At 36.0% G+C, this 21,255-nt stretch overlaps 1 protein-coding gene across 5 annotated transcripts in view; it reads right to left on the reverse strand.

The window, feature by feature from the left end:
* VSIG4 (V-set and immunoglobulin domain containing 4) overlaps nt 1-21,255 on the reverse strand; it is a 101,030-nt gene that overhangs the window by 50,491 nt on the left and 29,284 nt on the right. For all 5 annotated transcript variants that reach the window (XM_045050751.1, XM_045050752.1, XM_045050753.1 and 2 more), the window contains exons 4-5: nt 3,619-3,681; nt 3,011-3,088 (exon numbers count right to left, since the gene is read on the reverse strand). In XM_045050751.1, coding sequence (XP_044906686.1) covers nt 3,011-3,088; nt 3,619-3,681 — 141 coding nt within the window. The remainder of the gene's footprint in view (nt 1-3,010; nt 3,089-3,618; nt 3,682-21,255) is intronic.

The following is a 21,255-nucleotide window of genomic DNA, read 5'->3' on the forward strand; positions in this document are numbered from 1 at the left end:
TTGAGGCACTTATTTTTATAGACATCTTAGAAAAATAAATTATAGTGACTTTAGTCAAATTATTGAGTATGTATTAGTTTCCCCGTAAGTTTAGTGAAAAGATTATATAATGTCTAATGCATTTATAGCTACAATATTCTGAATGTAAGGGGTGAGATCAGTGGATAGAGAGGGGTAGAGAAAGAAACTCAATTATCCTTAGGATTACAACTGGCTTCATTTTTACCAGACCCTAAAATATTTTGTCTTATAAATCTGGAATATTGGGCATTGGATGGCTGAGTTGGTTAAGCATCTGACTCTTGATTTCAGCTCAGGTCATGATCTCATGGTTCATATGATCAAGCACGTATTATGCTCTGTGCTGACAGCATGGAGTCTGCTTGGGATTCTCTCTCACCCTCTCTCTCTGTCCTTCCCCCACTTGTGCTCTCTCTCTGTAATATTACTCACCTATAAAAAGTACTATCTTGTCATTTGAATAAAATAGATCTAGAAGATATAATGCTAAGTGAAATAAGTAAGTCAGAGACAGACAAATAACACATAACTTTACTCATACGTGGAATTTAAGTAAGAAATGAAACAAATAGAATAAGAAACAACAAAAACACTCAAATATAGAGAACAAACTGGTGATTGTCATAGGGGAGGTGGGTGGAGGGATGGGTAAAATAAGTGAAGGGGATTAGGAGTACACTTATCGTGATGAGTGCTCAGCAGTGTATAGAATTGTTGAATCATTACATTGTATACTTGAAACTAATATAACACTGTGTGTTAATTATACTTGAATTAAAAAATAAAATAAAAACATCTAGTATTTGTGGTCCCCAGAACTGTGATTGAAGCTGAGAGAATCCAAGCTGTATTTCTTTGATTTTTTGATTCTCCATTTCTTCCAGATTGTTCAATTTGTTAACATGCAATTTTTCATAATATTCTCCTATAATTTTATTTTTGTGGTGTTGGTTGTTATCTCTCCTCTTTCATTTGTGATTTTATTTATTTGGGTTCTTTCTGTCTTCTTTTTAATAAGTATGGCTAGAGGTTTATCAATTTTATTGATTCTTTCAAGGAACCATCTCCTGGTTTCATTGATCTGTTCTACTGTTTTTGTTTGGTTGTTTTAGTTTCTATATCATATATTTCTGTTCTAATTTTTATTATTTCCCTACTCCTTCTGGTTTTAGGCTTCATTGTTGTTATTTTTCTAGCTCCTTTAGGTGTAAGGTTAGGTTGTTTTAGATTTTTCTTGCTTCTTGAGGCAGGCCTGTATTTCTATATACTTCCCTCTTATCATCACCTTTGCTGCATCCCAAAAGTTTTAGACCATTGTGTTTTCATTTTCATTTGTTTCCATGTATTTAAAAAATTTCTTCCTTGATTTCTTTCTTAACCTATTCATTCTACAGTAGCATGTTGTTTAATCTCCATGTATTTGCAGTTTTTCCAATTTTTTCTTGTGGTTAACTTCAAGTTTCATAGTGCTGTCGTCAGAAAATATGCATGGTATGATCTCAGTCTTTTTGTTCTTGTTGAGGCCTGGTTTGTGACCTAGTATGTGATCTAATTTGGAGAATGTTCCATGTGCACTTGAGAAGAATGTGTATTCTGATGCTTTAGGATGGAATAAGAGAACCCAAGCTATAAACCGTTAGAGATTGAAGGAAGAATCTCCCTTGGAGGGAATCAAGTAGTAAAAACAAAAACAAAAACAAACAAAACAACAACAAGAACAAAACTTGATAGAGGATGCAATGCACACACCCAATATCTGAAAATTTCCATTCCCTTGGGGTTATCTTCTCATTTTATCAAAATAACTCTCCAAAAATTATCTTCTCATCTCCCTTGTCTTATTGGATGTTGCCCTGCAAAAGCCATGCAATATGGAAACCTTCAAACCAAAGGTGGCAATTCAAAGGTAGCCCACAAAACAGCTTTGGGCTATGCCTAAAGATAAAATGTTGTGCAGCCAAAAGGGGAGAAGTACATGGGCATTAAGAAGTCCACCATTAACGGTATACAATCAGAGAATGAGACCAATAGTGACAGTCGTCACTATTTAGCATCAGCTAATCGAAATAGATGTTTACTATAAACTTGGGGTCTCTACTACACACTTTTGTTGCAGGACAATGTGTGGTCTGGAGAGTTCTAAGGGATAAGTGAGGGCAGCTCTGCTGATAATGGGGATCTCGATTATTAAGGGAAGTAGCTAATTATCAAGTAGTATGAACGCATTTCATTATTTTTTGAAAAAAATTATCACTGATTTCTTTTTGAGAGAGAAAGAGAGAAAGAGAAAGCAGGGGAAGGACAGAGAGATACAGAGACACAGAATCTGAAGCAAGCTCCAGGCTCTGAGCTGTCAGCACAAAGCCGGATGCGGGGCATGAAACCACGGACCATGAGATCATGATCTGAGGTGAAGTCAGACGCTTAACTGACTGAGCCACCCAGGCGCCCCTATATTTCATTATTTTAACAATCAATGCAGTCATACCAGTGCAAACAAGCTGACTAAGTTCCAGGGAAAACAAGCTTCTCTTCGGGGTTTGGATCTTTGATACCATGACTTAGGGATCCTTGAAACTCTCGAGAACTCAGAAATCAGCTACAAGCTTCTTGGTGAGCCCTGGTTAAGAGCTCAAGTAATGAGGCCCTCACATTATCCTTATATGATCCAATACCTATATCCCTAAGAGAGCTGGCTGAGGTCATAGTCCAATTCCTATTCTTGCTTAGAGTGTTTGGGAGGTGTATTACTATGACAACAGTAAACCAGCTAAAAACACAACTACCACTTAACCACACTCTGACTCATTACTGAATCTGCATCTGTCCCTCCCCATCCCACCCATTAAGCTCATCTCCAGGGCCTTTGACCATTGTGCAGCATTCGTTTGAAGAGTTGAATGCCACAGAATAGTGTGTATTATGAAAAGTTTCAGCTGCAAAGTTCAGAGCCAAGAATGAAGGATAGAAGTCCTGTCCATTTCCTTACCTGGTTCAGCACTGGTGTCCCCAGAGTAGCCATCCACTTCAGTGGTCCATTTCCAAAATGAGGTCACTGTAGATGTTGCTATAAGAACAAGGTATTAGGATCAGAAGCCTCTCTTCCATCCAAGAACTATGAGGCAAAGGGTGGCTGAAAAGTTTGGGTACCTTCACTGGGAATTTATTCTGAGCTTTCCAGAATTCCTGGAAAGGAATTGACCACTGGTACTATGAGATGATGTATCTTAGTTTCTTACTGTTGGTGGTGGGAAGAGGCCCATGGAGGGTGGGCAACACATCCAAAGTCCCACAGAAAGTCAGATTAGGAGCAAAACAGAAGTCAGAGTTTTCTCTTTTCCAACATGAGTACTCTCTTTTCTTACTTTTGCCTCAGATGTTCTCACAAAGAAGAATATACATATTCATTATTCCACTTCTTCACAACATTTTAATCATTTCTCCCTTTCTTTTATTTCCATTCTGTTATTGCTATGTTTTCTCTGAGGAACCCAGTAACCTCTTATTACAAATATAACGGCATTGAACCTTCTTCTTTGGTTTCCATGACATCATTTCAGACCTCTATTGCACCCACAGAACCATAGTAAAACTCACCTTTCAAGGGAGATTGCATTGTTGTAGGTGTCTCAGTCTTAGTCTTGAGTGACTTGGAAGAGTCTGCAAGGAAAAGGGAGACCAGTCAAGGGCCCTGGTACCCTTGAGTAAACAGTTGAATGCTCTGGAGAAATTAGTAAGTAATAAAGAAAGCTAAGTAGGAGAAAGTAAGTAAAGGTCAGTCAGGTCCATACCTGGACCTGTCTCAACACTTTTCTTATGATACTGAAAAGTTGGGTGTTACCTGGCCATCCTTCACATCTTTCTAAGGCAAGCTTAAGCCAGGATTCATAGGCCTCTAATAAATGTGTAGCTATAGTCCTGAGCATCTTTCAACGTTGATTAAAAAGACATATTTTGCTTTTAATAACTTATGAAATTTAGCTATTAATTTTCTTGAGAGAGATTTAGGAAGTATTACAAAGAAGGTGGCTATGGGTGATGTCAGTGGAAATGGTACAGTTATGACTTCTGGGTATTTACTTCTCTACAAAATCAATAAAATAACTGGCAAAGTTTTTAAAAATCAACTTTTTTTATAAACAAACAAACAAACAAACAAAAATCAACTGTTTTCCAAAATAAAAAATAAATAGCTAGAGGTTTGCATCAATCCAGGGAGGATTTTTAAGATAAAAACAGCTAAATGTTGTTAATAACAGCAATTGTGTGGCATTTTAACTTTTTCTAAATACATTACTCCTCCCCAGGCCATTAGTAGCCTTGAGTTAGCAGAACAGTTTAGTTTCCAAGCAACTGTCATTATTTGACATGTGTGTCGGTTCTCTGACTCAAAACGCTTGTCTTTATTGATTACTCCATGCTAAAATTCTCCCTTGGGAAAAGGGTATATGTGTCATACATCTGCTTGAAGCAATGGATAACAGTTGAGGGAAACAAGAGACTGACCAAAAAGTTTAAAAGGAAAAACTGAAGAATTAAATGTCAATAGGGGCTATGAAAATCTCTGACACATTCCTAAGAATCTAGAAGGAATGCACTTGCCAAGCATAGTGCTGTGTTCATGTTCAGGAAAGACATGAGAAGGTCATAAGTCCTTACCTCTGGCTAGCCTTGGGGCTCTGCATAAGCAGGGAGTGAAGGTTATGGCAGTTATAAGCTTCCTGGGTGAGTGTTAAGGACATATGTCTACAGGCAACAGAGCTCTTTAGAAAAGAGTGGGACATTTGTTTATCTTAGGTATTTAAGGAATTCTCTATCCAATCATTTGTTAACTATCAAGCTAAACTAGTAGAGACTTTGTTGGCCATCCATGATAAAGAATACAAAAGACTATGCTGAATTAGTTCAGTAAAGTCACTAAACAAATAAACAGTATCTAAGACAACAAGCAATGCCAACATTAAGCCCTGGAGAAAGAGAGAGAGAATCAGGCTTCCAGAATTGCTACATTATATTGTTTAAAATATAAAAATATAAAAAACTGTTTAAAAAACAGTTTTCAACAAAAATATGAGATATTCAAAAAAATTAGAAAGTACAGCTCATAAACAGGTAAAAACTCAATGAATAGAAACTGTTTCTGACATAGCATAGGTATTAGACTTGCTAAACCAAGATTTTAAATAAATTATTTTAAATCTGTTCAAAAATTAAAAATTTCATGTCTGAAGACCTAAAAGAATGAAACTGATTCAAACCAAATAGAGAATATCAAAAGAGGCATAAATTATAAAACAGGAGCCATCTACAAATGCTTCAGTTGAAATTTACAATAACCAAAAGAAAAAATCATTGGGAGAAAATTTTACTAGAGCTAATTAACGTGGCAAAAAAATCACTAAACTTGAAAAGATGACAATTGAAATTAGCCACAAAAACAGAAAATAGAATGAATGAGGAAAAGTGAGCAGTCCCTCAGAGACATGTGGGACACCATCAAGTGTACCAATGTACACATAATGAAAGTCCTAAAAAGAGAGGATGGAAAATTACAGATGGAATATTATTTTTAAAATAACTTTAAAAATCTCAATTTGATGAAAAGCATTATTCTTCAAATATAAGAAGCTCAATGAACCCCAGTAGGAAAAAAAATTTTTTAAAAAAATCTACAATTAGACACATAATCAAAAGCCAAAGCCAATGAAACAAGAGGGAAGGAAGTCATCATATATGAAATTCTAAATTTTCACTCATATGTAAAGTTTAAGAAATGAAAGAAATGAACATAGAGGAAGGGAGGGAAACATAAAATAAAACCAGTGAGGAAGGCAAACCATGGGAAACTCTTAAATACATAGAACAAACTAAGGATTGATGGAGGGGCGGTGGGTGGGAAGATGGACTAAATGTGTGATGGGTATTAAGGAGGGCACTAGTTGTGATGATCACTGGCTGTTATGTGTAAGTGATGAATCACAGGGTTCTACTCCTGAAACCAGTACTACACTGTATGTCAACTAATTTGAATTTAAAGAAATAAATTTTAAAAAATAACATGAATTTATGTAAAAAAAAATTTATGGCTGATTTCTCAATGGAAACAATGGAAGCCATAAGACAGTGAGATAATATTCAAAGTACTAAAAAATGAATTTCAATCAAGAATTATATATTTAGCAAAACTGCAGTTTAACAACAAAGAAGAAATTAAAGTATTCCAAGATTAGCAATAACTGGGAGAGTTTGTCACCAGCAGATTTGTCATATGAAGAATCCTATGGGTAGTCTTCAATTGGAAATAAGAGGACACTAGATAGTAACTTGGATCAACATGAAGAAATAAAACATCAAAAAATATAACTACATAAGTAAATATAAAGAAAGTATAAATGTATTTTTTGTTTGTAACTCATTTTTTTCTATCTGATTTAAAAGACAACTACATAAAGCAATAATGTTAATGTGATTATAATGCATAAAGATGTAATCTTTTACAGTAATAGCATAAAGGAGGGGAAATTGAAAAATGAAATAATAACAGGAAATAAAACAAATAACAAAAGGGCAGACACATTGTTTTGTAAACAATTACATTAAATATGAATAGATTAAATTATCACACTTAAAGGCAAAGATTGGTAGTGTGGATAGGAAAACATAATTATGTGGAATCTAAAAAAACAAAACACATAAACAAATAAACAAAAAGCATAATCATACCTATACATACAGAAAACAAACTGATGCTTGCCAGAGGGAATGGGGGTTAAGGGAAGGGGAAAATGCATGAAGAGGAGTAAGAGATACAGGCTTCCAATTATGGAATGAATAAGTCATGGGAATAAAAGGCACGACATAGGGAATATAGTCAATGATATTGTAATAGCATTGTATGGTGACAAGTAGTAGCTACACTTATTGTTAGCATAGCATAACATATAGAGATGTTACATCACTATGTTGTACATCTGAAACTAATGTAACATTGTTTGTCAACTGTACTCAAACCACAACAAAATTTAAAAAGACAACTTACATTAAAAAAGAAAACAATCTAACTGCATTGTATGTATATGTAGGATTCAAACACATAAATGTTTTGAAAGTATGGAAAAAGATATACCATGCAAACAGTAACTAAAATAGAGCTGGAGTAGCTATACAAGTATTCAACAAAATAGACTTAAAGACAAAAACTGTTATTAGAGATAAATAAAGACATTTTATAATTTTAAGAGTCAATTCATCAAGAAAACATTACAATTATAAACATAACTACTTCTAATAAAACAGCCCCAAAATACACGAAGCAAAAACTGACAGAATTTTAGAGAGAAATAAACAATTCAACAATAATAGTTTGAGGCTTCAATACTGTAGTTTCAATTATGGATAGAAAAATTAGATGAAAGATCAGAAGAAAATTTAAGATTTGAACAACACTTCTTGAACAAGACTTAACTAAATGGCTCTAACTGACATATACAGAGCACTCCACACAACAGCAGAATATATGAGCTTCTGAAGTGCATATGGAACATTATCCAGAACAGACCATATGTTAGGCCACAAATTCAGGCTCAGTAAATTTGAAACAACTAAAACAATACAAACTATTTTCTCCAACCACAATGAAATTAAATAAGAAATAATTAACAGAAGAAAATTAGAGAAATTCACAAATATGTGGAAATTAAATGACACATTCCCAATTAACCAGTGGGTCAAAAGAAACTTATCAGGAAATAAGAAAATACTTTGAGATGATCAAAAATTAAAACACAACATATTGAAACTTATTGGAGGCAGTGAAAGTAGTACTCAAAGAAAAATTAATAACTATAAATACCTACTTCAGAAAATAAGGAAGCTCTCAAGCCAATAATCTAATCTTCCATCTTAAAATTAAAACCAGAAAGAGAAAAGCAAATTAAACAGAGAACAAAGAGAAGGAAGAAAATACTTAGCAGAAATAAATGAAATAGTAAGTGGAAATTAATAGAGAAAATCAACAAACCCAAAATTTGGTTATTAAAGAAAATCAACAAAATTGACAAACCTTTGGCTAGACCAACCTGGGAAAAAGAAAGAAAACTCAAATTGTTAAAATATTTAATATATTTAATAAAAAGAGGACCTTACTACTAACTTTGTAGAAATAAAAATAATTCTAAGGGAATACTATGAATAACTGTAAGACAATGAATTAGTTAAGATGTAAGAGAAATTCCTAGAAATTTACAAACTATTAAAACTGACAAAAGAAGAGATAGAAAACTCGAATAGGTAGAAATTTAACAAGTAAAAAAGATTGGATCTCTAATTCAATACCTTCCCACAAAGTAAAGGTTAGGCCCAGATGGCTTCAATGATGAATTCTACAAAAGGTTTAAAGAAAAATTAATGCCTATTTTTCACCAATTCTTTCTAAAACTAGGAAGGTAACTCTTCCCAACTTCATATATGAGACCAGTATTACCCTGATACAAAAGCAGATAAAGACATCAAAAGAAAAGAAAACAAAAAAAAACCACAAACCACTATGCGTTATGAATATAAATGTAAAACTACTTAATAAAATACAAGCATATAAAATCCAGAAGTATATTAAAAAGATTATGTACCATGACCATTAGGGTTTATCCCAGGAATGCAGGATTGATTCAACATATGAGAAATGAATCAATGCAATACACTCTATTAATAGAAAAGACACAGAAAATGCACTTGATGTAATCCAACACTCTTTAATTATAAAAAAAAAAAAACAAAAAACATTAAGCAAACTAGGAATAGAGACAATTTTCTCAGCCTGATAAAAGTATTTATATAAAACACACATGGGGCACCTAGGTGTCTCAATCAGTTGAGCATCTGACTTAAACTCAGGTTATGATCTCGTAGTTCAAGTTTGAGCCGTGCATGGGTTTTGCTGCTGTCAGAGAAAAGCCCGCTTCAGAACCTCTCTCCCCCTCTCCCTGTCCTTCCCCTGCTCACACTCTTTCTGAAAAATAAGAAAACATTAAAAAAAACACATACAGCAAACATTGTACTTAATGGTAAAAGACTGAAAGCTTTTCTTATAAGATCAAAAACAAGACAATTAGGTCCACTCTCACCATGCTTATTTACCATTGTACTGAGGTATTAACCAAGGAAATTGTGCAATAAAAAAATAAAACACATCAATATTGGAAAGAAAGACTACATGTCATTTGAAAATGTCTTCCCCCATTCTGTCAATTGCCTTTTAGTTTTGCTGATTGCTTCCTTCGCTGTGCAGAAGCTTTTTATTTTGATGAGGTCCCAGTAGTTCATTTTTGTTTTTGTTTCCCTTGCTTCTAGAGACGTGTTGAGTAAGAACTTGCTGTGGCCATGATCAAAGAGGTATTTGCCTGCTTTCTCCTTGAGGATTTTGATGGCTTCCTGTCTTACATTTAGGTCTTTAATCCAGTTTGAGTTCATTTTTGTGTATGGTGTAAGAAAGTGGTCCAGGTTCATTCTTCTGCATGTCCCTGTCCAGTTTTCCCAGCACCACTTGCTGAAGAGACTGTCTTTATTCCATTGGATATTCTTTCTTGCTTTGTCAAATATTAGTTGGCCATACATTTTTGTGTCCATTTCTGGGTTCTCTATTCTGTTCCACTGATCTGAGTATCTGTTCTTGTGCCAGTACCATACTGTCTTGATGATTACAGCTTTGTAGTATAGCTTGAAGTCTGCGATTGTGATGCCTCCTGCTTTGGTTTTCTTTTTCAAGATTGCTTTGGCTATTCTGGGACTTTTCTGGCTCCATACACATTTTAAGATTATTTGTTCTAGGTCTGTGAAGAATGCTTGTGTTATTTTGATAGGGATTGCATTGAATATGTAGATTGCTTTGGGTAGTATCGACATTTTAACGATATTTGTTCTTCCTATCCAGGAGCATGGAATATTTTCCCCTTTTTGTGTGTGTCTTCTTCAATTTCTTTCATAAGCTTTCTATAGTTTTCAGTGTATGGTTTTTCACCTCTTTGGTAAGATTTATTTCTAGGTATTTTATGGTTTTTGGTGCAATTGTAAATGGGATCGATACCTTGATTTCTCTTTCTATTGATTCATTGTTATAGAAATTCAACAGATTTCTGTGCATTGATTTTTATACCCTGCCATTTTACTGAATTCATGAATCAGTTCTAGCAGTTTTTTTGTGGAATCTTTTGGGTTTTCCATGTAGAGTATCATGTCATCTGTGAAGAGTGAAAGTTTGACCTCCTCCAGGCTGATTTGGATTCCTTTTATTTCTTTGTGTTGTCTGATTACAGAGGCTAAGTCTTCCAATACTATGTTGAATAACAGTGGCGAGAATGGACATCCCTGTCTTGTTCCTGACCTTAGGGGGAAAGATGTCAGTTTTTCCCCATTGAGGATAATATTAGTGTTGGGTCGTTCATATATAGCTTTTATGATCTGCAGGTATGCTCCTTCTATCCATACTTTCTTGAGGGTTTTTATCAAAAAGGATGCTGTATTTTGTCAAATGCTTTCTCTGCATCTTTTGAGAGCATCATATGGTTCTTGTCCTTTCTTTTATTGATGTGATGAATCACGTTAATTGTTTTGTGGATATTGAACCAGCCCTGCATCCCAGGTACAAATCCCACGTGGTCGTGGTGAATAATTTTTTAAATGTATTGTTGGATCCTGTTGGCTAATATCTTGTTGAAGATTTTTGCATCCATGTTCATCAGGAAAATTGGTCTAAAGTTCTCCTTTTTACAGTGGTCTCTGTCTGGTTTTAGAATCAAGGTAATGCTGGCTTCATAGAAATAGTTTGGAAGTTTTCCTTCCATTTCTATTTTTTGGAACAGCTTCAAGAGAATAGGTGTGAACTCTTCCAGAAATGTTTGGTAGAATTCCCCTGGAAAGCCATCTTGCCCTGGACTCTTTTTTTTTGGCAGATTTTTGATTACTAATTTGATTTCCTTACTGGTTATGGGTCTGTTCAATTTTTATATTTCTTCCTGCTTCAGTTTTGATAGTATATACATTTCTAGGAATTTTTCCATTTCTTCCAGATTACCCATTTTTATTGGCATATTCTTGCTCATAATATTCCCTGTTTATTGTTTTTATTTCTGTTGTGTTGGTTGTGACCTCTCCTCTTACATTTTTGATTTTATTTATTTGGGTCTTTTCCTTTTTTTTTTTTTTTTTCTTTTTGATCAAACTGGCTAGTAGCTTATCAGTTTTGTTAATTCTTTGAAGGAACCAGCTTTTGGTTTTATTGAACTGTTCTACAGTTATTTTGGTTTTAATGGAATTAAGTTCTGCTCTAATCTTTATTTCCTGTCTTCTGCTGGTTTTGGGTTTTGTTTGCTGTTCTTTTCCTAGCTCCTTAAGGCGCAACGTTAGGTGGTGTATCTGAGATCTTTCTTTCCTCTTTAGGAAGGCCTGGACTGCTATATAGTTTCTTCTTATGAACGCCTTTGCTGCGTCCCAAAGGTTTTGGGTTGTGGTGTTATCATTTTCATTGACTTCCATGTACTTTTTAATTTCCTCTTTAACTGCTTGTTTAGCCCATTCATTCTTTAGTAGGATGTTCTTCAGTCTCCAAGTATTTGTTGCCTTTCCAAATTTTTTCTTGTGGTTGATTTCAAGTTTCATAGCATTATGGTATGAAAATATGCACGGTATGATCTTGATCTTTTTGTACTTACTTAGGGCTAATAATTTTTTTAATGTATGGTTGGATCCAATTGGCTAATATCTTGTTGAGGATTTTTGCATCTATATTCAACAGGGAAATTGGTGTATAGTTCTTCTTTTTAGTGGGATCTTTGTGTGGGAGTTGCAGGAGGGAAGCAATAAAGGAAAAGACTTCAAAAGGAAAGGGCTGGAGAAGGTACAGGCCTTAGGACATGTTTACACAGCTGAATGTGGCTGCAGCTTGTAAGGAACCCTAGAGCCATTAACATTGCCCAGGGCTGGATCCTCATTCACACCTGACCCTTACTATAGCTATAGAAACCAGTGAACTCGAAATTCAAACTTGAAAAGCAAAACAATTAGATCCATTAACACACTCGCTTAGTTGACTTTATGCACATAGTCTTTAGCAATTATCGTAATAAAAAGAAGCTTCATTCTGGAGTTGGGCCTCATTCTGACTCAATTATGAGGACCTTCACTTAACTGAACTTTGCGGACTCATCTTTTGTGACTCCAGCTATATTCCCTGCAACAATTAGCCTAGTCAGCAGGTTAAGGCAGTCTTCCAGACTACTTTGGTTTACAGTCGCAGAGGATTAAAGCGGAGCGGTAGGACAGGTAAGTCCCGGCTCTGGGAGAGTGAAGTATGGGAAACTCACTGTCTCATGATCATGAAGCTTACTCTAAATTACTTTGTACTTTATTGCGAAGTTCTGGAGTAAAAGTGAAAAGAGGAACTTTTGATGAGTTCTGGTACTTGGTTAAAAAACATTGCTATTGGTTTAATCATTCTGGAAAAAAAATCTTTTACACCTTAAACAATGGAGATTAATTATGAAATCGCTTAGACGTGCTCATCAAAATGGAGATATCATTTCTTTAAAAGTTTGGTCTTTATGCTCTTTGAGATGGCTTTACAGCCTTTACAGTCCGACTCAGAACAAAATATAAGTTCACCTAAATTAAAAACTCATCAAGAAGAAGAAGATGAGTCAGATTTTACATCTGATAGTTTTGAGGATGAGTCTTCCTCTGAAGAAATCAAAGCTATAGCGCCTGAGGAAGATACTTTACCAGAATGGCCTCTGCCACCACCCACAAATGATAACTTGGAGGTTAGTGCCTCCCCTTATAATAAAGTATACCCCCCCACTCCTTTACCTAAAAATACAAAAAATTCCTACTCATGTTAAACGAAAGACTGCCTATCCAGTCACTTCCAATCCTTTTTCTAATGATCAGCCTCACATAATAGTTCTTTCCAAGGGATATGGGGGCCCTATAATTACACCTTTGATGTGAGGGTTGATAAAGGCTAAGGAGGAAGGAGATTTAGAATTTATACAACCGGTACCAGAAATATTTCCGGTTACTCTGAATGCTTTTCCACCAAATGCACAATATCTTAATGGAAGCTATAATGCTATAATACTCTCAGATCCCTGTAAAAATTTTGAAAGATCTTAAAATGGCTTGTGTCCAATACGGCACTAACTCTCTTTATATGCAGGGCTTACTTTCAGCATTTTCTGATACCAAACGCTTGATTCCTAAAGATTGGGAAATGTTGGCTAGAACTGTTTTATCCCGTGCTGAATATTTATGACTTATGACTTGGTGGGAAGATCAGACTAAGATTCAAGAGGAAAGAAACATTCATGATAATATTCCTATTGACAAGGAACAACTTTTTGGACAAGGAGAATATTCTCAACTAAGATATCAATGTGGTATGAGTGATCAAGCAATACAAGTACAGAATTGCTGTAAGATGGCTTGGCAAAGTACAGCTACTCTAGGGGAACTTACCCCCTCATTTGTAAATGTTAAACAGGGAAATACTGAACCTTATGTTGACTTTGTAGCAAGATCAAGAGATGTTTTGGCTAAAACAATTCCTCAGGCAGGCCTAAGAGATTTGTTGGTTCCTATTGTGGCTTATGTAATGCTAATTCAGAATGCCAGCCAGCTCTTCATCCTATAAGAGTGGCTGCTGGGTCCATGGCTGACTGTGTGAAAGCATGTGCTGATACTGGTACCCCACTTTATAATATGAACCCCTTTGCTGCCGCTATAAGACAGACAGGCCCTTTTAAAACTAACACCAAATGGTTTGGTTGTGGAAAAATTGGCCATATGAAAAAAGACTGTTGAAAAATAAAGGACAAATTAAAAAAAAAAACAAGCATAATGTTAATAATACCAGTACTGATAATCTATCTAAATTAATGTCTCCAACTGTTTTATGCCCTCGTTGTAAAAAAGGATATCATTGGGCCAATCAGTGCCATTCCAAATATCACAAAGATGGGCATCCTCTTCCATCTCTTAATATTGATCAAAATCAGGGAAACTTCTCACAGGGCCTAGCTCAGGGCCCAACAAACAAAATGAGCTTTTATCCAGCCAGCAATGGGTCTCAACACCACAACATCGACAGGTCACAGACCTCTGTCATGCAACAACTGGGAGTCCTGCCTTAGATCTCCCTGCTATAGAACCAGTCTTCTTTAGGTGTCATTAAAGTTAGAACAGGAATTTATGGGCCTTTGGAAAAGGCACAGTAGGCCTTATTTTTGGGCAGAGTAGTCTTACACTTAAAGGTATTCATGTGCATCCTGGTGTTATTGACTGTGATTAGGAAAATGAAATTCAAGTTATGATATTGGCCGATAACCCTTATAATATTCAACCAGGAGATAAAATTGCTCAATTACTTATTCTTCTTTATATAGAGGGCCAAAGCAATCCTGTTATCAGAACTGGAGGTTTTTGCAGTACCGGAAAACAATTATATTGGCAAACATTTTTGAAAGATTTTCACTGCAAAATACATCTTAAAATTAATAATAAACCTTTTATAGGATTAGGAGACACTGGAGCTGATGTTACCATCATATCTGAAAAGTTTTGGCCTTCATCTTGGCCTGTTGAAAATGTACCTGTAATTTTTACAGGACTTGGCTCCTTAGGGGGAATAGAAAGAAGTCAACAGATTATGAGATGTGAAGGACCTGAGGATCAGATAGCAACTCTTAAACCCTATGTGGTTAACATTGCCATTAATCTGTAGGGTATATACTTCAACAATGGGGTGCATATATTAATATCCCATCTGTATTTACTCAAAGTAAAAATATAACGTGTGCCATGGGATATGACCCACTGAAGGGATTATATATAAATCAACAAGGCATTAAAACACCACTCAATATTTTCCCCAAACATAAAGCCACAAGTCTAGGATATCCAAATTTATCCTAGTGGCCACTGCCAGAGAACAAAAAATGTGTGCTGCCTTTAAGATGGCTTATTGATGAGCCATTTATGAGCCATATCTTATTGATATGGATAGAGCAGTGGCCGCTTTCTCAAGCAAAACTGGCACCTTTAAAATTTTTAGTTTCTGAACAATTAGAAGCAGGACATATTGAACCTTCAACTAGTCCCTGGAATTCTCCGGTTTTTGTCATAAAAAAGAAATCTGGAAAATGGAGAATGCTGACTGATCTCCGACCCATAAATAAAATCAAACAATCTATGGGGGCTCTACAGCCTTGCCTTCTGACACCTGCTGCTATCCCTCAAGACTGGAAAATTATAATTATTGATCTTAAGGATTGTTTTTTCTCCATTACCTTAAACCGTAAAGATTCGGAAAGATTTGCATTCTCCATTCCTGTAATTAATCATGAGAAGCCCAAAAACAGATTTCAATGGAAAGTTTTACCTCAAAGAATGTTAAATAGTCCTGTTCTTTGTCAGCTTTTTGTTGCAGACCCTCTCTGATATTTATTATCTGTTTCCTCATGCTCAGATCATTCATTACATGGATGACAGCCTATTAGCGTTACTGGAACGACATGATTTACATGCACTCTTTTTAGCAGCTCAGGCAACCCTCTTAGAAGATGGCCTCATTATTACAGAAGACAAAGTTCAATTTGAAGATCCCTTATTCTATTTAGGTCAAAAATTAGTACAAAATTCAATAATGCCTCAAAATGTTCAAATTCGTAGAGATACCTTGCATACTTTGAATGATTTCCAGAAGTTATTAGGAGACATTAACTGGTTAAGTCCTACTCTAGGTATACCTACTTATCAACTGACTCATCTTTTTGATGTACTTAAAGGGAATTCCAATTTAAATAGCTCTAGAAAATTAACTCTGGAAGCATCCCAAGAATTACAATGGAATGAACAAAAAATTGCTTCCAGTCAGCTTACTCAAGTTGACCCCTCGCTACCTGTTTCCTTGTTAATTTTACCATCACCTCATTCTCCTACAGGAGTACGTTGGCAGGCTAATGGAATCATAGAATGGATATTTCTTTCCAACAAAGCCTTTAAAAAATTACCTACATATTTAGACAAAATAGGAATGTTGATTTTTAAGGGTCGGGAGAGACTTAAGGAAATAACAGCCCAAGACCCTGAGACAATTATAGTACTTCTGTCTCATGCACAAATATCCATGGCCTATCAGCAATGCATTTCATGGGCAACTTGGAGTTCCAGATAATATAGGTCACATAGACATCCATTATCCTAAATCCAAGTTAATTGAATTTATCAAAACCACCTCCTTTATCATGCCTCGAATTGTACAAGCAGTACATGTAAATGGACCTAATTATTTTACAGATGCCAACAAATCCAGTTATTCTGCATATTATGGTCCTACTTCTAAATGTGTAAAATCCCCATATGCCTCAGTACAAAAGGCTGAACTCGCTGCCATATTTCTATTACTTAAGGATGTTTCCTCCTCCATCAATATCTTAACGGATTCAACCTATTCTTTAAAAATTTTTTTTCAACGTTTTTTATTTATTTTTGGGACAGAGAGAGACAGAGCATGAACGGGGGAGGGGCAGAGAGAGAGGGAGACACAGAATCGGAAACAGGCTCCAGGCTCTGAGCCATCAGCCCAGAGCCCGACGCGGGGCTCGAACCCACGGACCGCGAGATCATGACCTGGCTGAAGTCGGACGCTTAACCGACTGCGCCACCCAGGCGCCCCAGGATTCAACCTATTCTAAACAAATGATTGAAAATCTGGTGGGAGGGAGGGGAAAGTGGGTGATGGACATTGAGGAGGGCACCTGTTGGGATGAGCACTGGATGTTATATGGAAACCAACTTGACAATTAATTTCATACTAAAAGAAATTTTGGAAACCATTAATATTTATTCAGATGGCTCAGAATTGTCTGACTTATTTTTTCAAGTCCAACATTGTCTTCAACACCAATCCCATCCTATATACATTACTCACATAGGATCTCATTCTGGCCTCCCTGGCCGCTTGGCAGAAGGAAACGCTACAGCGGATTCCTTATTGGCAGCTCCTGTTATTACAGCACAAGATTTTCACATTATGACTCATCTTAATGCTAAAGGCTTAAGTAAATGCTTTTCTATTTCCCTTAAACAAGCCAGAGAAATTATCACACTGCCCCACTTGTGGGCCCATTGTTGTTCCTCCGTACTCTTAGGGGGTTAATCCCAGAGGTCAACAACCTAATGATTTATGGCAAATGGATGTTACTCATGTTGCACAATTTGGTTGCCTTGCATATGTACATATATCAATAAATACATATTCTGGTTTTATATGGGTTACACCTTTGTCAGGAGAAGAAACGGCCCATGTTATTCAGCACCTTTTAGAAGCATTTGCCATGATGGGACTCCCCCAGAATCTTTAAACTGACAATGGCCCCGCTTTTACTTCTCACAATCTTCTTATATTTTGCCAAAAATGGGGCATTCATCATACTACAGGCATTCCTGTAGTCAAGCTATTATTGAACATGCTAATCGTACATTAAAAACCATGTGACAAAAACAAAAACAGGGGATATGGCCTTGAATCCAAAGGATCAATTAATGAAAACATTATTTAGACTTATTTTTTTGGATTTAAGAGGTGAACACGAGCTCACCGCAGCTGAAAAACATCACACAGTCTCTAATACCAGACCCCTTTCACAACCAATATTTTGGAAAAATGATAATAACCAATGGTGCCCTGGGTATGTTAAATTGTGGGGTCAAGGATTTGCTCTTGTGTCCACAGATAACGGGTATATCTGGCTCCCAGCCTGGCAATTAAAAGCACGATATGAACAGATGGGTGAAAAGAAAGAGTTGACAATTTTCGACCACTGAAGAAAGATACGGAAGAATTAAGCCTGGAATGAAAGATAAAAAGAAGAACCAAAAAAAAAAAAACAATGAAAGCCCAACCTCCAACATGGGGACAGATGAAGAAGATGACCCTAGAAGCAGAATAGATCCTCCAAAAAAGAGGAACACCTAAGACTTCTACTACTCTGTTTATTGCCATGATGTCGGTTCTTACTTTAACCATGAATACTAAAGAGAATCACACATATTGGGCTTATATTCCAAATCCACCTCTTAATAGATTAATTACATGGGATGATCCCTCTTTCCCAGTTTATGTAAATGATTCAGTCTCATTGCCTGGACCTTATGATAATAGAGGTCCATTTAAACCAGAAGAAGAAGGAAAAATAATCCCTGAATATTCTGTAGGTGCAGATGGGCCACCTATATGCTTTGGAACAGGTGAACACTGTGTTACATTTCATTCACAGGCATGGATAGCAAAAATACCCAATGGGACTAATATCTCTATATTGTACTTACTACAGGTGTCTCCATGAGAAGTCAAAGAATTATATACAATTACCCTCCTAAATTGCCTTGATGTCAATTAAGAAAGATTATAAATCCTGAGGAATGGGTTAATTGGGAGCTCTGTAGAGGAGAGGTTGGTAGAGTTCTTCTTAACACTTCCAAAGGAAGCGTCATTATCTGGGCCTCTGTTGGCTCTGCTCGGATCAAACACTCCAAAAGAGAGCTCTGATGGCTTCAATATCAAGACGACATCATTTTAGATGTAACATCTGAACCCATTGTATGGCATGAAGGAGGGATGACTTCCCCCAGCCCACGTTTACCTGATGGGCCAGTTCATTCAGAACTTTGGAAGATTGGCACTGGATTATTAGGCATGGCCACGTGGAAAGGCCACTTAATGAATACTTCAAATAAATTATCCATCTCTCTTAGATTAAATGAGACTCATAAAATTCAAGCATGTATCAGACTTCCTTTTCTGTTTATGTTAGGCATGCCTCATTAGGCCCTTGATAACAATCTTCTGACTTGCCATAATTGTTGTTTTTATACTTGTCTTAATTCTACTATTTCTTTTAATCAGTATAAAAAATCTTATATATCCTTAAGGCACGTAATGGGATTTGGATGCCTGTAATTATGGATCAGTCTTGGCCACATTCCCCTGAAATGTATCTCATAGACGAAATATTTAAAAAGTATCTTACACTGCACCCCATGTTTTTTGTAGCTTTACTGGTAACCACTCTACTTGGGATTATAGCTATTACAGCTACAGCAACAACAGCCAGTTTTGCACTGCATCAGACTGTACAAACCACCCACTTTGTACAAAACTGGCATCAAGATTCAGAAAGGCTGTGTAACAGCCAACGGCTGATTGATAGCCGAATAGAGAGCCAATCATATGACTTGCAACAAGCTGTACTTTTTCTAGATCAATTGATTAGTTTACAACAACAGATAAAGCTTCAATGTGATTGGAACCTTTTGTGTCACCTCCCACGTATATAATCAATCTACAATATCATGGGACCTGGTGCATCAACACCTTCTTTTTTAAAAATTTTTAATGTTTATTTATTTTTGAGACAGAGACAGAGCATGGACAGGGGAAGGGCAGAGAGAGAGGTAGACACAGAATCTGAAACAGGCTACAGGCTCTGAGCTGTCAGCACAGAGCCTAACGCGGGGCTTGAACCCACAAACTGTGAGATCATGACCTGAGCCGAAGTCAGATGTTTAATCGACTGAGCCACCCAGGTGCCCCGCATCGGCACCTTCTTAATCAAGGTACACCTCTGCTGATATAGTTCAATTACAAAAGGACATCTATGAAACATTCAAAAATAAACTTGAGATGATTTGTGGTGTTCCTTCTCTATCTGAGATAACTAATCGAATCTCAGAATTTAATCCAATGAATTATATAAAACCCTTAAGCTTTTCTGCGATTGTTAGTTTTATATTAATCTTTGTCTAATTACTTTGCATATACCTAATGTGGAGAATAGGACAGCAATGAAGCCAAAAATATGCCTCACAAGCCTCTGTCTTTGCCCTCCCGCTTTGCCAAATGAAAGAAAAAGGGGGAGATGTAGGAGATGCAGGAGAGAAACATCAAACTGAAAACTACAAGACATTGTTGAATGAAGTTTCAAATAACTGGAAAGACGTCTCATGTTCATGGATTGAAAAATTTAATATTATTAAGATGGCAATACTGTCAAAATCTGTAGAATAAATTCAATCACTATAAAAATCTCAATGACCTATTTGCAGAAATGGAAAAGCTGATCCTATATGGATCAATATAACTCCAGATGGAATTGCCATGGATCCTAAATAACCAAAACAATCTTGAAAAAGAGAAACAAAATTGGAAAACTCACCAATTTAAAAACTTACTACATTATTTCTCATTTCCAAGTAGTATTGCATTGTATATAGTTGTAGCAATGTGGATGGAACTGGAGGGTATTATGCTAAGTGAAATAAGTCAGGCAGAGAGAGACAGATACCATACGTTTTCACTCATATGTGGATGCTGAGAAACTTAACAGAGAACCATGGGTGAGGGGAAGGGGGAAAAAGTTACAGACAGGGAGGGAAGCAAACCGTAAAAGACCCTTACATACTGAAAACAAACTGAGGGTTGATGGGGGTTGGGGGAGAGGGGAAAGTGGGTGATGGGCATTGAGGAGGGCACCTGTTGGGATGAGCACTGGGTGTTGTATGGAAACCAATTTGACAATAAATTATATTTAATATAAAAAATAAAAACTTACCACAAAGCTATAGAAATCAAAACTATGGTACTTGTATCAATATATTGATCATGTAATACAATAGAGAGTCATAAATAAAATTTTATATTTTTGGTCATTGATATTTGACAGGACTGCTAAGACCATTCAGTGGGCAAGCATAGTTTCTTCAACTAATAATGCTGGGACAACCAGAGAATACAATAATGAGCTTGGTCTCTCTGTCTCCTGCTATATATAAAAATTAATTCTAAATAGATCAGAGATCTAAACATATGAGATATAACTTTAAAACTCTGAAAAGAAAGCATAGGAGTAAATATCTGTGTCCTTGCGTTGGTAGTGGATCCTTAGATATGACACCAAAAGCATAAGCATCAAAAGAAAAAAAAATAATAAGTTAGACTTCATCAAAATTAAAAACTTTTGTGTATCAAAGGACTCTATCAAGAAAGTGAAATTCAACCTATAGAATGAGATAAAATATTTGCAAACAGTATATCTGAAAATAATCTAGCATTAAGAATATACGAAACGATATTACAACTCAACAATTACAAAGGCAAACAATCAAATTTTGAAATGTGCACAATTA

Source organism: Felis catus, chromosome X (assembly GCF_018350175.1).
Source record: "Felis catus isolate Fca126 chromosome X, F.catus_Fca126_mat1.0, whole genome shotgun sequence".
Taxonomy (NCBI): domain Eukaryota; kingdom Metazoa; phylum Chordata; class Mammalia; order Carnivora; family Felidae; genus Felis; species Felis catus.